This window comes from Trichosurus vulpecula, chromosome 2 (genome assembly GCF_011100635.1).
Source record: "Trichosurus vulpecula isolate mTriVul1 chromosome 2, mTriVul1.pri, whole genome shotgun sequence".
NCBI lineage: Eukaryota > Metazoa > Chordata > Mammalia > Diprotodontia > Phalangeridae > Trichosurus > Trichosurus vulpecula.
In genome coordinates, this window is record NC_050574.1 from 11,837,156 (window position 1) to 11,855,918 (window position 18,763).

The following is an 18,763-nucleotide window of genomic DNA, read 5'->3' on the forward strand; positions in this document are numbered from 1 at the left end:
ATCAGAAAGAAGGGCAATCTTTTCAAAGAGATAGGAGAGAATGGGATTGTTAGTACAGATGGAAGAGTGTGACTTGGCAAGGAATAAGGCAATGACTTTCTGTGAGAGGGTAAAAGAGAAGGTAGTGACAGAAAATATCCGAGTGATTTGAGGAAATGATGAGAAAAGAAGGAGCTCGCACTGAACAGCCTCAATTTTTTTCTGTAAAACCTGAAGATTCTCATCTGAGGGGGTTGGGATTGGAGAGCTATGGAAAGTTTGTAGAGAGATTAAAAAAAATATTTGGAAGAGCCACCATGAACAGGGAGTTAGTGAGGCTATAGAGAAGTTGTAGAAGGATGGCTGAATGATGTTGACTGACCAATTGTAGCAGTGTAGCATAAATTTGTAAAGGACTCATGAAAAACAATGGCCCCATATTCTCTATCTGTGCTCAACAGTAAATTTTTAGAAGTGAACATGGTGGCTTATGTGAGTCACTGACAGATAAGGTATAGCAAGGAAAAATTAAAAGTCTGGTAAGAGAGCCAAGGACTCAAAAGAAGAAGAGGGAGTTGATTTGAACTGGATCACTAAGGGATTGAGGTGGATTTAAAAAAGTAAGAATGGCTAGTGCAGAGGAGATGGCATGGGCAAAAGCAGAGGGATTGATGGATTGGTATTCACAGTCTGGACAGAGTGGAGGTTTTAGCAAGGGAAGGCAGAGGGAGAGGTAGGAAGCCAATTTTCACCATCTCCTCCTCCCATTTACCTGACTTTCCTTTGTGACATCTTTTTCACCAACTTGAACATTTATAGCTACTTCATCAGCTATCTCATCCCTCAATTTAATATTGCTGATATAGTGTAAGTCAGAATAGTATCACCCAACCAGCAAAAAAAAAAATAACCTATCAGGTAAAATCTGTGCTTCTGTGTACTCCACTTCTGCCCCAGACTCAATAAATAAAGTTAAAATATTATTTTAGCTCTTCTTGGGACCTTGGTAGATAATGCCCTTATTGTGAATCTCTGTAAAATTTCATTAGCAATACTGCAGAGGAATGGCAGAAATCATAATTTTGCTTTTAGTTCCTTTAGTTTCTGAAGACTCTATATAGTTCCTGAAATTATATATAATTTCTGCATTGTATATAGTTCTACAGCCAAGGTGTTTTTTTCTTTATCCAAGTTTAATCAGTCCCATTAAATAAGGAGAAATCCCTGACCTTACTAAGGTGAAATCACTTGTTTGTTATCACACAATAGTTAAAGACTAAACATAGGTCTTTAACCAAGGACTCCTAACTTTAGTTTTCTTGGCCATCACAATATGTCTCCTGTGCCCCTGGTTACTAATGGAGCAGGCTGCACACAGGGCAAAAAATCACCTTTTCCTTCTGACAGTGATATATTAACAAGCTTGGCATCTCTCCCTGGGAGTTCAAGAAAGTTTCTCCCCACTCTGCTCTTAGCAAATTATTTGATCATTATAATTATTTATTAGTAATTTCAGATGGAGAAATTCCCTTAGCAAGAAATTACTAAAGATTATATGCATTGGGTTAAAAAGTTTTCTTTTGCGCATTCATCATGGATTCCCATGGCATGCAGTGTCATTTCCCTGTCCATGACAAGATAATCAGTGCTCTGGGAGCACATAGACTAAGACAATCCAGCCCTTATAAGGAGAACCTGTCATACATGCTCACATACATACATCCAGACCTATACCTAGGTATATATTCTCTTATTGGAGCCCTGCACTTCAGGACAGCAGCAGAGACCAATGTGGTGAGTGTCTTTCGTAGGACTAAGTAAGAATTCTGTCTAATTCTTAGACTTAAGGGCTTAGAAACAGAGAACCTCTTCCAGGAGCTGCTTAGGGAGACAGAACTTTCTTTGAGCTCTTGACTTTCAGGGAACCAAAACCACTCTGGAACAGGTACAAGAATTTTGCTTCTGCATCCTTTGTAAATGATTTGAGTATTTATAATACCCAAAATGACCTAGTCATTCAAAGTTGTTCTTTGAATAATTTTGCTGTTACTGTGTACAGCATTCTCTTGGTGTCGTTCATTTCACTCTTCATGAAAGTCTTTCCATGTTGCAAAAAAGTTAAGGATGTTGAGACCTCACTGAGAGAAAAGAAGGATAGTATAATGAATATGTCCATAAAATGGCAAATGATATCTGGAGAAATGTTAGCTTTATTCCTCTGGAAGTTAAAGGTGCTCTTGAGATTTGTCATGGTTTCTAAGCCTGATTCCAAATATGATTATATTCTCAAAGATGTGGAAAAGTACCTGGAATGATGGAGTAAAATTTATAATTAAGCAATAACATTTTATATAGGTTTTTGATGAATTAATTGGGGAAATGATTATTCATGGCATAGTTTATCTCTACTCTGGCAACTGATGGTGCTAAACTTTGAACTACTTTATACTGGTTTTTAAATGCAACTAGTTTACAATATTAAATTTGGTAGACAAATGGAATTTTCCCATGTGAGATAATACAGAGATGAATTCAATGAACTTAATGTTGTTAGGGGAAAATTTTTTGTTGTTTTCAATCCAGGATGCTTTATATTATTATATTTATAATTTCTCACATTTTAATTTTGAGAAACTATTTTATAGAAGTGGTGTTAATTTGTGGAATGTTACCTTTATATTGTAATACATTTGTATCATTAAAAGTATGTACTTTTTTCTCTAAATGCCATAAAATTATGAATTTGAGCTATCATTGATTCAAGACTTATCTTTATATGATACTATCCTTCTGGTTAAAAGCTGACAAGCATTCTAATGGGTATATTTTGGTTTGAAGAGATAATGATAATTCCTTTGCATTCGGGAAAAGTGAAAAGGAACTTGAAAAGTTTCACCTAAATTTTGTTGAGAATTTATTGGGTCCTCTGATCTTCAGTCTTGGCAAATACATAAAATCTTATTAGCTTTATAAAGGAAGAAGCTTAAAGAATGTATGAGACTCATTAGATTCTTGTCAATTCTAAAATAATTGATTGTCAAGTTGTATTTCAGTTGTAACCAATTCTCTGTGACTCCATTCGAGGTATTTTTGGCAAGTATACCCTAATGGTTTGCCATTTCCTTCTCTAGCTCATTTTACAGGTGAGAAACTAAGGCAAACAGGATTAAGTAACTTGCTTGAGATAACATAGCTAGTAAGTATCTGAGGACAGATTTGAACTCGAGAAGATGAGTCTTCCTGGTCCCTAGCCCAGTGCTCTATCCACTAGCTCACCTAGCTACCCTAAATTAATAAATCAACTGTATTAAGTTGGAACTAAGATCACTGATTCAAAGAAAGATATTCACAGACAAAGAAGAAATGGCTTAAAAGTTTATTTATAGTTTATGAGTGATTTATATAATAAATTACCTGACTTAATTATAAGATGTATGAAAATTAGTTGAATAATTGTCACCTGGAGTAGTACATATGAGTTATACCTTGGAATCAGCTATCAACAGACCTCAGTAGACCCTTTTCATCCTTCAGATTGATATGCAATGTCTTACGGTGTTCAGGCTAACAGTAAGCAGTGTCTTTCTGGGTTTTGAGACAACTGTTTAAAAAAATCCCAGGATGTGATCATTTGCTTAATTTTAGATGGTTGATTTTTATATAAGGATGCATTCTGCAAGGGAGAAAGTGAAAATTTTTAAAGTGTTGCATATGCTTGATAAATATTAAGGATAAAGGTTTTTAGTTAACTGCTATGTATTGCTTATTAACTTTCATTGCTATTGATATGAAAAACAATTGCATCCTGCTCTAAACTGTAAGTTCTAGAACTTGCCATGTGAAGTGGAACCTCTTGGAACTATAATTTAATTTGCCCTGACTTTAATTCCAGGTATAGGTGTTTGAATTATTGTTAAACTGGAAATACTCAACCATTCAAGAGAAAATTTCAAGATATGCTCATGAGGACCGACATCTCCAAATGTTAGTCATGAAAATGGACATAGATGGCTGGGAAGGTTGAGAAGATAGTTTACAAAAGTAATACCAGGATTTTTGACTCATATTCTTCGTTGTTATTTCCTTTTTGAAATGGAAAGTTTCTCACCTAGTAGATCATGAGTTTCACTGAGATCCTTTGAAGAAAGAGGAAACCTCTGTTGTATGATTGACTGTTCCAAAATATATATGACTTTTGCTTTGAAGCAAACAGAGCTGAATGAATTTTGTCCTGTTTAATCAATTACAGTTTAGTCTATGCCTTCAAGCTCAGTGCTGATAAAACAGTCTTGATATTGTTCCAATGATGTATCTCCTCCTTTTTTTATTAATTTAAATTTATTTATTTAACATATTTAGTTTTCAGCATTGATTTTCACAAGAGTTTGAATTACAAATTTTCTCCCCATTTCTACCCTCCCCCCGACTCCAAGATGGCATATATTCTGGTTGCCCTGTTCCCCAGTCAGTCCTCCCCTCTATCACCCCACTCCCCTTCCATCCCCTTTTCCCTTCCTTTCTTGTAAGGCAAGATAAATTTCTGCGCCCCATTGCCTGTGTATCTTATTTTCTAGTTGCATGGAAAAACTTTTTTTGTTTTTGAACATCTGTTTTTAAAACTTTGAGTTCCAAATTCTCTCCCCTCTTCCCTTCTCACCTACCCTCCCTAAGAAGTCAAGCAATTCAACATAGGCCACATGTGTATCATTATGTATAACCCTTGCACAATACTCATGTTGTGAAAGACTAACTATATTTTGCTCCTTCCCAACCCATCCCGCTTTATTGAATTTTCTCCCTTGACCCTGTCCCCTTTCAAAAGTGTTCGTTTTTGATTACCTCCACCCCCATCTGCCCTCCCCTCCATAATCCCCCCCTTTTTTTTCTTCCTCCCTCTTCTGTCCTGTGGGGTAAGATACCCAATTGGGTATGTATGGTATTCCCTCCTCAGGCCAAATCTGATGAGAGCAAGGTTCACTCATTCCCCCCTCCCCTGCCCTCTCCTCTCCTCCCACAGAACTGCTTCCTCTTGCCACCTTTATGTGAGATAATCCACCCCATTCTATCTCTCCCTATCTCCCTCTCTCAGTATGTTCCTCTCTCATCCCTTAATTTAATTTCATTTCTTTTAGATATCTTCCCTTCATCTTCAACTCACCCTGTGTCTGCTCTCTCTCTCTTTTATATATGTATATATATATATATACAAACACACATATATATATACACACATAGATATATACATACATACACATTCACTTATATATATACATAAATATATACATATGCATATTCCTTTCAGCTACCCTAATACTGATGTCTCATGAATCATACATGTCATCTTTCCATGTAGGAATGTAAACAAAACAGTTCACCTTTAGTAAGTCCCTTGCAATTTCTGTTTACCTTTTCATGCTTCTCTTGATTCTTGTGTTTGAAAGTCAAATTTCCCATTCAGCTCTGTCTTTTCACTGAGAAAGCTTGAAAGTCCTCTATTTTATTGAAAATCCATATTTTGCCTTGGAGCATGATACTCGATTTTGCTGGGTAGGTGATTCTTAGTTTTAATCCTAGCTCCATTGACCTCCGGAATATCATATTCCACGCACTTCGATCTCTTAATGTAGAAGCTGCCAGATCTTGGGTTATTCTGATTGGGTTTCCACAATACTCAAATTGTTTCTTTCTGGCTGCTTGCAGTATTTTCTCCTTGATCTGGGAGCTCCGGAATTTGGCGACAATATTCCTAGGAGATTTCTTTTTGGGATCTATTTGAGGAGGCGATTGATGGATTCTTTCAATTTCTATTTTGCCCTGTGGCTCTAGAATATCAGGGCAGTTCTCCTTGATAATTTCTTGAAAGATGATATCTAGGCTCTTTTTTTGATCATGGCTTTCAGGTAGCCCAATAATTTTTAAATTATCTCTCCTGGATCTATTTTCCAGGTCAGTGGTTTTTCCAATGAGATATTTCACATTGTCTTCCATTTTTTCATGCCTTTGGTTCTGTTTTATAATATCTTGATTTCTCATAAAGTCACTAGCTTCCACTTGCTCCAATCTAATTTTTAAAGTAGTATTTTCTTCAGTGGTCTTTTGGACCTCATTTTCCATTTGGCTAATTCTGCCTTTCAAGGCATTCTTCTCCTCATTGGCTTTTTGGAGCTCTTTTGCCATTTGAGTTAGTCTATTTTTAAGGTGTTGTTTTCTTCAGTGTATTTTTCAGTATTTTGGGGGGTCTCCTTTAGCAAGTCATTGACTTGTTTTTCATGGTTTTCTCTCATCCTTCTCATTTCTCTTCCCAATTTTTCCTCTACTTCTCTAACTTGCTTTTCCAAATCCTTTTTGAGCTCTTTCATGGCCTGGGACCAGTTCATGTTTTTCTTGGAGGTTTCTGTTGTAGGCTCTTTGACTTTGTTAACTTCTTTTGTCTGTATGTTTTGGTCTTCTTTGTCACCAAAGAAAGAATGCAAAGTCTGAGACTGAATCTGGGTACGTTTTCGCTGCTTGGCCATATTCCCAACCAACTAACTTGACCCTTGAGTTTTTCAGTGGGGTATGACTGCTTGTACACTAAAGAGTTCTATGTTCCACGTTTGGGGGGGAGGTGCCAGCTCTGTCACACCAGCACTACTCCTTCCCCAAGAACCCCCAACCCGAACTGGGCTTAGATCTTCAGCAGGCTGTGCACTCCTGCTCTGATCCGCCACTTAATTCCTCTAACCAGGTGGGCCTGGAGCCGGAAGTAACAACAGCTGTAGCTGCCCCACCTCCGCTGCCCCCAGGACTGGAAGCCGAACCGCGAACTCCTTCCACTCCGGCAGCTTTTCCCACTAACCTTCTCCACAGTCTTTGGTGTTTGTGGGTTGAGAAGTCTCGTAACTGCCACAGCTCACATATTCAGGGCGCTAGGGCCCCCTCCACCTGGCTCCTGGTCTGGTTGGTCCATGCTGTTCAGGCTGGGCTCTGCTCCACTCCGTTCCCAGGTCCCCGCTCCCAGCTCCGTGTGGGATAGACCTCACCCAGAGACCATCCAGGCTGTCCTGGGCTGGAGCCCTGCTTCCCTCTGCTGTTTTGTGGGTTCTGCAGTTCTAGAATTGATTCAGAGTCATTTTTTATAGGTTTTTGGAGGGACTCGGCAGGGAGCTCACGCTGGTCCCTGCTTTCCCTGCCATCTTGGCTCCGCCCTCCGTATCTCCTCCTTTTATAGCAAATTTCTCCAAGTGTTTTATAATGAATCTTAATGTTATAATCACCTGGTATTATTATACTTTTGTGCTGTTTTGAGTTTGTAGGCTTTACTTGTTTCAATTTCCTAGTCCTGGCAAACAAGACAAATCAATTCTTAAAGTTGCCTGTAGTCTCGTTTTTTTCTGAATGATATGAGGATAAAATATGTCCTCAAAGGAAAAAGTGATAAAGATGTAAAAAGTTTACCAAAAAAACTTTTAAAAGTTTAAAAAAATTACACTGGAGTTGTTATCCTTATCTTAATTTTAAAGATCATTTTTGTTTATTTTCTTAAATGTTTTCCAATTACATGTAAAAAATTTTAACACTCATTTTTTTTAAACTTTGAGTTCAAAGTTCTCTCTCTCTCAAGTCACTCCCCTACCTTTGAAAAAGCAAACAATTGCCTAGTTTCTGCTAAAAGACTTTCCAGTTTTCCCACTAATTATTGTCAAATGTGAGTTCTTACCCCAAAAGCTTGGATCTTTGAGTTTCTCAAATCACTAGATTACTATGGTCATATATTACTAAATCTTGTATACTTAATCTATTCCAATGATCCCCCACTCTATTTATTAGCCAGTACCTGATTACTTTGATGATTCTGCTTTGTTTGAAAATATAGTTCAAAATCTGAAACTGGTAGGCCACCTTCCTTAACCTTTATTTTTTAAATTGATTCCCTTGGTATTCTTGAACTTTTCTTCTTCCAGATGAATTTTATTATTTATGTTATCATTTTTTATAGTTCCATAAAATAATGTTGGTAGTTTCATTGGTATGGTATCCTACTGGATAATTAATTTAGGTAGAATTGTCATTTTATTATTTTGGCTCAGTTTAGCCATAAGGAATTAATATTTCTCCAGTTATTTAGATCTGCCTTTATTTGTACGAAAAGTGTTTTGTAATTTCATTCATAGAATCCCTGGATTTGTCTTGGCAGATAAATTCTCTAGTATTTTATGTTGTGTGTAGTTATGTTAAATGAATTTCTCTTTCTATCTCTTGCTGCTGACTTTGTTGGTAATATTAAAAATGCTGATTTATGTCAATATATTTTATCCTGAAACTTTGCTAAAATTGTGAATTATTTCAACTAGTTTTTTTAGTTGATTCTCTAAGTATACCACCATATAATCTGCATAGTGATTAGTTTTGTTTCTTCCTTGCCTATTTTTTTCTTCTCTCATTACTATAGTTTGTATTTCTGATACAATATTGAATAAAAGTGCTGATACTCTCTATTTCATCCTGTCATTCATTTAACTTTTCCTTTAAGAATTTGGGTGCTGTGCCATTTGCTGCATAGCTTAAAATTTTTTACATGTAATTACTTCATTGTCTATGATTCATTTTTAGCGAGATGTAGCTCCCTTGTTTATATCTTTTAATTAGGTCTATTTTTGCTTTTGCTTTTCCTTTTTTGAGATCATGATTGCTCTCCTTACCTTTTTAAAATTTAACTAAAGCATAATAGACTCTGCTCCAACTCTTTATTTTAATTCTGTGTATGTCTCTCTGTCTTAGGTGAGTTTCTTGTAAACAATGTATTGATGTACTGTGGTTTCTAATCCACTCTGCTATCCACTTCCATTTTATGGATAAGTTCATTCCTTTCACAGTTTATTTCCCACCTCTGTTTCTCCTCTCTTTTTCTTCTGTCCCTCCTTTAAAGTCTCTTTTGCTTCTGGTCACTTCATTATTTTGTCTCCTCTCCCTTATGTTATCCCTTTTAATCTCCTCTGCTTCCCCTCCTTCTTCCCTGTTGGGTAAGATAGATTTTCATTAGGAATTGAGTATGTAAATATATTTTCCCCCTTTGAACCAATTTAGATGTAAACAAGATTCAAATATTATCGGCCCCCCCACCAAAAAAAAATTTCCCCATCACTGTAAAAGCTCTTCCTTCTGTACCTCTTTTATGTGAGATAATTTTCTCCATTCTTCTTTTTCCTTTCCCCTTTTCCTAGTGGGGCTCTCTTTCTCTTGCTATCCCTTTTTATGTCAACCCAATATAATTGACTCACTCCCATGTCTTCTTTCTATATAGTGTCCTTCTAACTGCCATAATAATGAAAAAGATCTTAGAAGATACATGGATCATCTTCCTGTATAGAAAGGTAAATAGTTTGTTGAGTCCCTTATGATTTCTTTCATATTTACATTTTTATGCTCTTCTCTTTGAAAGTCAAAATTTCTATTCAGTTCAGATCTTTCCATTAGGAATGCTTGTGATTCTTCTATTTCATTACATACCTATTTTTCCTTTAAAGTATTATGTTCAGTTCTGCTGGGGAGGTGATTCTTGGTTGTAATCCAAACTCTTTTGCCTTCTGGAATATTATCTTCCAAACCCTCCATTCCTTTAATGTGGTATCTGCTAAATCTTGAGTGATCCTGACTGTGGCTCTATGGTATTTGGTGTTTTCTTTCCCTCCCCCACCCCACCCTAGAGATGGAAACCATTAGACACAAATATATGCCTGTGTTTCTGTCTGTGTGTAAAATCATTCTATATACACTTTTATTTATCAGTTCTTTCTCTGGATGCAGATAGTGTCTTCCTTCGTAGGTCCTTTGTAGTTAATTTGGGTATTTCTAGCAGTCAAAATGACTTGGTCACTCAAAGTGGTTCTTAAAACAATATTGCTATTGTTGTATACAATGTTCCCTTGGTTCTGCTCATTTTGCTCTTCATTATTTTTTGCGAGTCTATCCATGTTTTCCTCCTAAATTCAATGAGTGCATCATTTCTTGTAACACAATACTATCCTATTGTGATCATACACCACAACTTTTTCAGTCATTACCCAATGATGGGCATCCCTGTAATTCCCTGTAAAGTTCTGTGCCACCACAAAGAGAGCTGCTACATATATTTCATTTTTTTTCAATGTACACAAGGTAGAAACCTATTTAATCAACTCTGAGGACAGAGTTCACACCTCTGCACAAAAAAACACTAATACTCATCTTGGGGGGAATGATGCAATGTAAATAAAAACCAACTTGGTAGGGCAGGAGGAAAAGCTTTTCAATTGGTTGGTGGAGAAGGAGGAATGTTTCCAGGTCCTTCCAAGGGAAGAGAAGGCCACAACATTGGGGGCATAGGAGTCGGGGGATGTACTCCTGGGTTTGGGGGGTGTACACCTGGGCTTGGGGGTGAACCCCTGGAGCTTGAGGATGAACCCCACGAGCCTGGGGGTGAACTGCGGGTGCTTGTGGGTATACCCCAGGAGCCTGGGGGTGAACTCCACGTGCTTGGGAATGTACTCCTGGAGCCTGAGGGTGAACACCAGGTGCTGGGGGGGTATACCCCTGGAGCTGGGGGATGCATGCCAGGTGCTGGAGGGCGAACTCCTGGAGCCTGGGGATGAACCCCAGGTGCTGGGGGATGTACCACAGGAGCTGGAGGATGCACTCCAGGAGCAGGAGGGTGTACCCCAGGAGCAGGAGGTAAACCCCAGGAGTAGGGGGGTGAACCCCAGGAGCTGGAGGATGAACCCCAGGAGCAGGGGGATGAACTCCAGGTACAGGAGGGGGCATCTGAGGAGGCCCAGGAGGACCTGGGGGTGCAGGCCCACTGGGAGGCATGGGTGGCAGAGGCATGCCACCTGGAGGTGGTGGCAGCAAGGACTCTAGCAGACGTGGTTGAGGTGGCAAACCATTCATCAGTGGGGGTGGGGGCTGCTTCACTTCAGGAGGCCCAGCAGGGAGGGCTGGAGGAACAGGAGCCTTCTCCATCTTAAAATGGAACTGGAGAAAAAACTGCTTGGTTTCTCTGTTCCAGTGGGTCCAAAACTTCCCCTCGGCTTTGTCAATCTCTCTACTTGGCACCTTGAAAGCAATGGTTTCATAGGGCTCAGCTGCCATCAAAAGATACTGCCAGCATCTGTCTGGGGGTTCAATCCTCTGCTCATATGCAGACATGAACCGGTGGCGTGGCATGATGCTCTCAGCGATCTCAGGATAGTCAATCTGGAAGAGGAGGCTCTGCTGGCCCATCTCCATCTCCCGTTGTTTGGTCACTTTGTAGCCAGGATGGCCAATTTTCACAAACTTCTTCACTTCCACTTTGACTTTCTCTGGGGCTGGCTGGGCTGGAGCCTCCTTGGCTTCTTTTGCAGCTCTCTGAGCCAAATTTGTTTGATGCTTTTTTCCTTGCGTATGTGCTAAGTAGCTTCCCTCATTGTTATGAAGTGTTAAGCAGAGTTTGCATTCATAGGAACCCAAATGGTTCTTCATAAAGTATGGATCCTTGTTGATATCGATTGTTTCAAGAGCCAGTTGTCTGAGTCATTCCTTTCTATCCCGGTTGCTCTCAAAAGATGAAGCCACCCCACGGCTCCCAGTCTTGCCCCCAGGTTGATGCTGAAAATCCATGGTGATGGTCTTTGTATTTCAGTGCACTGAGGAAAGAAATCTCCTTCTGTGAAGCCTGTTCTCACTCTGTTTCAACAATCCGGCTAGCAGCTTCTGTGGGGGTGTAAGAGCCACCCACAGCCAGCACCCAGAAAGCTGCCAACAGCACAGGTTCTTTTGATCTGCTTAACTAAGGAAAGCGAGGTGAAGGGGTTGACAAGATTACTTTAATTCAGCACACAAATATCATTCACCTAGTTCAGGGAAAAAATCCAGCTCCCTGAACTTCAGAGAAAATTGCAAAGTACAAACATCAACAGACAGACCCAATACAGATTCATAGTTACCAACATCTAGGTTCAGCCCGGGAGCTCAGAACAAGGGCTGGCCCAGAGTCACGCTGTGGGAATGAGCTCTGATGCTATATATATTTTAGAACACATAGCTTCTTTTCCCTTTTCTCTAATCGTCTTTGGAATTATATCTAGTAGTACTATTACTGGGTCAAAGGGTTTAGGCAGCTTAATAACTCTTTGGACATAATTCCAGATTGCTTCCAAAATGGTTGGATCAGTTCACAATTCCACCAACAATGAATCTGTTTCCTAATTTTTCCACATGTCCTCCAATGTTTGTCACTTTCTGCTTCAATCATTTTAGCCAATCTGGTAGGTGTAAAATGTTATCTCAACATTATTTTAATTTGCATTTCTCTAGTCAATAATGATTTAGAGCACTTTTCATATGACTATAAATTGTCTTAATTTCTTTACCAGAAAATGACCTATTCATATCCTTTGACCATTTTTCAATTGAGGAAAAACTCATATTTTTACAGATTTTATAAAGTACTTTCTGTATTTTAGATATGATATCTGTAACTGATGAACTCTCTGTAAAATTCTTTTTCCCAGTTTTCTGCCTTCCTTCTGATCTTGGTTGCATTTGTTTTGTTTGTACAAAAACTTTCCAATTTAATGTAATCAGAATTATCCATTTTACACCTCACTCTTCTTTCCATCACTTCTTTATGCATAAATTGTTCACTGATCCATATGTCTGATAAGTAATATGTTCCATGTTCTTCCAATTTTCTTGATAGCTCTCTTTATATCTTAGTCATGTACCCATTTTGACTTTATCTTGGTAAATGGTATAAGATATTGGTCTATGCACAATTTCTGCTGTACCACTTTCCAGTTTTCCCAACAGTTTTTACCGAATAATTATTATCCCAAAAACATGTCTTTACACTTTGTCTTTACACTTGTCAAATACAAGGTTACTGTATTTATTTGCTGCTGTAAATTGCATGTGTACTCTGTTCCATTGATCTACCTTTTTATCTCTCAGCCAATACTAGATATTTTTGATAATTACTGCCTTATACTATAGTTTAAGATATGGTACTGCTAGGCTCCATGGTATTTGAATGGTTTCTTTCTGGCTGCTTGAGGTATTTTCTCTTTGACATGAGAGCTTCGGAATTTGGCTATAATACTTCTGAGAGTTTTCAGTATGGGGTCTCTTCCAGTCATGGCTGATTCTATGAGCCCATGGACCATATCGTGCCAACCCCCTCTCTTCCACTGTCTCCTGAAATCTTTCTAAGCTCATGTTCCTTACTTCCATGACACTATCTATCCACCTCTTCCTCTGCCTTCCCATTTTCTTTTGCCTTCAATCTTTCACACTCTCAAGGTATTTTCCAATGATTCCTGTCTTCTTATTATGTAGCCAAAGTATTTAAGCTTCAGTTTCAGTATTTGACCTCCCAGGGATTAGTCTGAATTAATTTCTTTAGGTATTGACTCTGCTTTGGTGTCTTTGCTGTGGAAGGCATTTATATATTTTAAAATTGATATATTACATTGCATATAATATAATGCCTATATTACAATATATTGTGCGTCTTTTAACAGATATATATATATGTAGATATATATAGCTATAGATATGTATACACACATATATTTATTTCCTTCCACTTACCAGTGGAAGGTGATTTACTCTCAGTAAAAAAAAAAATGACTCTCTCTCATTGTTGGTCAATTGGAAGTGATCAGTCAATGAACTCAACAAGTCAAAAAATTATGTGACAACCTCTATATCATGATGAGAACCTAAAATTGAAAAATAATCATAGAGAGAGAGTATTATAGTATACATATATATATATTAATATATTAATATATAATATATAGTATAATATATATAATATAGTACATATTTTAAAACTATACATCTCAGTGGCTCTTGATTCCATTCACTGACTTTTTTCATCCCTTATTCCATTCTTTATGTCTTTTGAAATGTATACATAATATGTATGCTGCTATGGTTCTCATTTACCTATTGATATTCCATTTTATTTTTTATAAAAATTAAGCTTATTGAGGTCATAAATTTTTTCATTTATGTCTTTTTATCCCTACCACCTTGTATATTACTAGACATAATTGGCACTTAATAAATGCTTGTTGATTGCCTCTTCACTTCTTCATATTCATGATTTTGTTTACAGCACTGACATTTTTATGAGTGTATGAAAATTTACATGCATTGCTGAACTTGTTGAAATGTAGGGTTTTTAGAGTATCAGATTAATATGAAGCAATTAAAGAAAAACTATTTCCCTCTTATATTAATAACCAATTACTATTGAATAAATCCAGGTTTTTCCCCTTCTATTTCCTCATTCTGTACTAGGTCAAATTAGCATCTGAAGAACAGGACTGAGAATGATATTGGATTTAATATTCTCCTCAATCTTGTTCAGACTCTACCCCACTGGTAGATCTCATCCAAAATGTAAAGAAATTTTAGTTGAGGTAAATTCTAGTCCCTTGCATTCTAGTCAAACACATGTGGGTGGAGATGGACTCCCTTTGTCTAGATTACCATAAGTGGAGGTAGTCTGGGTAGAGGTAAGTTTCTTTGTCCAAGACTGAGTGATCACAGCCATAGCCTGCAGCCCTACATTAGAATAAGTTCACCTCTCATTATAATATTCATTCTCTCATTAATTTTGAACCAATCAAAGTTGAATTCTATCTGTCACAAACACCTACTCTTTCAAGGGCACTCCAACAGACTGAGAGGCCTCTGTGATTCTTCTTTGGTTTACAGGAGATGGCCAAATGATCATTGTTTTATTAATTACTCACTAATGATTAATTATGCAGAAGTTATTTCTCTCCAACTTTTCATATACCACAGCAACAAAGAATATATTGTGATCAGATAGAGAACTTTTTGTTTTTAATAATAATTTTGGAGGTTTAAAATTTGGATAGAATTAGTTAAAGCTGAACTATTTTTAACATATTGTTAAAAATATCTGCCCATCTGTAGTCCCAGCAACAATGGAATAGAATGTTTTCCCCTCTCACAAACCACCTGTTATTCAATTTTATTATTTTAACCTAAATTTGCTTATCATTATAATTATCATCATCACTAAATATCTTTTCTCATTCTTAAGGCCTGCCAAGGACTAATCTGATGCCATGTGATTTTCTCAAGAACCTTGTGAAGTAAGTCCTATTAGACTTATTCTTATTAGTCCTTCATTTTGTGGGAGAAAAATAATTGTGGCTGACAGTATTCAATTGTCTTGACAAGTGTCACATAACTGGTGTTGGATGTAGTTTTTTAGTTGTCTTCTGACTAATTATCAATTGACAGTGCCAAAAGATAATTAACTTCTTCACTGTTTTAAAGGAATGTCAAGTCAGAGACATACTTAGGGTCTTTGTTTAATATGTTAACAATATTTTACATCTGCTATAATCCCTTAAATTTACATTTACATCAACTTTTATGTTGTCATTTTAAAAAAATTTAAATCAATCATATTTTCAAAGCACATTAAGAAAATCTCCCGACCCAAAATTTAATTTTACGCTTGGGAACTCTTTCATGCAGCAAATAAGTATGAGATACACATTTTAAAAAGCCACCTGAAAGAAGGTTGGACTTCTGATGTAACACTTTCCTAATATTTAATTGACCTTTCCTTTCCAACTACCAATCAGATATCCAGGAAAACCAAACAAGGTTCAATGTTAATCTCAAAATCAGTGATATCAGAATTCTATCTATTACACAAGGTACTCATCACGTTCCCAAAAAAGAACCCTGTTCTCTACAATAACATCTTGAAGGAATTTAATCACTTATTTTTCTGTAGGGTCTCATGGACCTGACCACCCTTGTTCTCCCCAAGATATTGATAAAAATGAATCCAATTGACTTGTTGTTGGCCATTGTCTTCCTTGCCCAGATTGGAATTGGACTTCTAGGGAATTTCTTCCTCCTGTGTCTTTACACCTTGACTTTCCTCACTGGTCACAGCCTAAGACATATAGACTCTATTTGGGTCAACTTGGTCTTGGCCAATCTGAAAGTGCTTCTGCCCAAGGGTCTCCCTCAGACAATGTTCTATTTGGGATTGAAAAATTTCCTGGATCCTCTTGGCTGTAAACTTATCCACTACCTTCATAATGTGTCCCGGAGTGTATCTCTCAGCACTACCTGCCTCCTGAGTGGTTTTCAGGTCATCACCATCAGTCCCAGTAACTCCAGGTGGTCAGAACTCAAAGCTCAAGCTCCAAAGTATGTTGTCCCTTCTTGCCTCTTCTGCTGGTGCTTCTACCTGTTGATAAATTTCACTTTACTTGGGACCATGCATAACTCAAGGTTCAGGAACAACAACACAAGGTGGTGGCATCTGGGATATTGTTCAATTTCAGGTCCTACCTCATTTGACTCCTCAGTCTATTTAATTATCTTTGCACTTCCTGATGTCATGTGTGTGGGAGTCATGATATGGGCCAGTGCCTACCTGGTTTTTCTTCTGCATAAACACCATCAACAAGTGCAACATATTCACAGTCTCCATCTTTCTCCCAGAACTTTGCCTGAGATAAAAGCCACCCATGCAATCATTTTACTGGTTTGCACATATGTCTCTTTCTATTCCATTGATTCCATCTTGGCATTTTGTGGTTTTTATTTTGATAAATATCATTCCTTTCTCATGCCCCTTGGACAATTCATGGCTGCCTGTTTCCCAGTTATCAGTCCCTTTATCCTAATGTTCTATGATTCCCAAATTCACAAATACTGTTACGATCTATGGTGCAAGAAAACTCCTCAATAATTTCCTGTTCTACGGGCAAAGAAAAGGCAGGGACTCACCTAAGCTCTTTCAAATTATCCTTGAAAAAACTTTAAATAACACCAAAAAATTAATTCTAGAGAAGCAGAACTCACAAAAGGATGGGGTCAAGTAACTTTCCAGCACAAGACAACTTAGAAGGTCAGCAGGAAAGGCCTATTATACCTGGGTGAGAGTGAGCACAGTCTAGCACAGACTTCACCATGTGGACAAGGCCCCGGCAAACCAGCAGTGAGTCCTGAGGGTGACTGAATTGTCTTTAGCAGGGAATGCTTCTGGACCTCTCAATCCACCCATAGTAAGGGGGTCAGACAACTAGAAGTAAGGAGATTCTAGGGGTCCCTTTGATAGCATTGGGGGCAGGACTCTGTCATATTACTCAGACTTGGAATCAGGTAGCAGTCCTGAGTCTCAGTCCCAGGGTGAGGAAAAGCACTGGCATAGCATAGCTTTTGGCCGCAGGACAGCAGGGACCCTACTTATAGTTCAAGGCCTGGGGTGCTTAAGGTTCCTCACAGGCTAGAGCACAGGCTAGGAGACAAGTAAACACACCTCTGCTTACATCATATCACTTTGGAAGGACCAAAAACTTACAGGTCACTAGAATTATCTCTGAAAACAGCTGAATAAAAAACCTGAAGATGGGGACAGTGCCGCCACCACCCAGGAAGGAGAGCCACACTTTAGCACAGAGTTAAAAATCAAGAAATAAGCAGGAAAAAAATGAGCAAACAACAGAAAAAGATCGTGACTATAAAAGTTAATATGGTCAAAGGGAAGATCCAGGACACAATCTCAGAATGCAACAAAATCAAAATGGCTACATCCAAAGCCTCAAAGAAAAATATGAATTGGTCTCAGGCCATGAAAGAGCTCAAAAAGTATTTTTAAAATCAAGTAAGAAAGGTAGGGGAAAAATGATGAAGAGAAATGAGAGTGATAGAAAACCACAAAAAAAAAGATTGAATAGCTTAGTAAAGGAAACACACAAAAAAATGAAGAAAATAACTTCTTTAAAAACCAGAATAGACCAAATGGTAAAAGAGACACAAAAAAATCCAATGAAGATAATAATGCCTTGAAAGGCAAAATTGATCAAAAATTCACTGAAAAGAAGAACTCCTTAAAAAGCATTATTGGTCAAGTGGAAAAGGGACTACAAAAGCCCTCTGAAGAAAAGAATTCCTTAAAAATTAGAATTTGGCAAATGAAAGTTGACTAAATGAGACACCAAGAAACAGTAAAAAATTCAAAAGAATGAAAAAATAGAAGAAAATGTGAAGTGTTTCACTGAAACAACTGACCCGGAAAATAAATTTAGGAGAGATAATTTAAGTTATTGGACTGCCTGAAAGCCATGATCAAAATAAAACCTAGACATAACCTTCAAGAAATTATCAAGGAAAACTGTCTTGATATTCCAGAATCAGAGGGTAAAATGGAGCAAAAAAAAAAAATTACAGCAATATGGTTTAAGTGACTTGCCCAGGGTCACATAGCTAGTAAGTGACTGATGCTGGATGTGCGCTCAGGTCCTCCTGACTCCAGGGCCAGTGCTTTATTCACTATTTCACCTAGCTGCCCCTTAAACAGAAATTTTAAGAATCCGACAATCATATCCTGAAAGAGATCCCAAAATAAAAATTCCCAGGAATATTATAGTCAAATTCCAGAGCTACGAGGTCAAGAAGGAGATATTGCAGTCAACCAAAAATAAACACTTCAAATACAGTGGAACCACATTCAGGATAACACAAGATTTAGCAGTTTCTACATTAAAGGACATGAGAACCTCAAATATGATATTCCAAAGGGTATAAGAGCTAAGATTATGGGCAAAAATCATCTAACAACAAAACTGAGTATAATCTTTCGAGGGGCAGGGGGGAAGATATAAATTTAATGAAGTAGAAGACTTTCAAGCATTCCTGATGAAGAGACCAGAGATGAATAGAAAATTTGACATTCAAACATGATACTCAAGAAAAGTATAACAAGGTAAACCCA

The 18,763-nt window shown here is 37.7% G+C and overlaps 1 protein-coding gene and 1 pseudogene across 1 annotated transcript; one reads left to right on the forward strand and one right to left on the reverse strand.

Annotated features, from left to right (window-relative positions):
• Positions 1-10,246: 10,246 nt before the first annotated feature.
• Positions 10,247-11,595, reverse strand: LOC118839784 (annotated as a pseudogene).
• Positions 11,596-15,814: 4,219 nt separating this feature from the next.
• On the forward strand, positions 15,815-16,738 carry LOC118835958 (vomeronasal type-1 receptor 4-like). Its single transcript, XM_036743268.1, has one exon. It carries the CDS (start codon positions 15,815-15,817, stop codon positions 16,736-16,738), a length of 924 nt encoding a protein of 307 aa, XP_036599163.1.
• Positions 16,739-18,763: the final 2,025 nt, after the last annotated feature.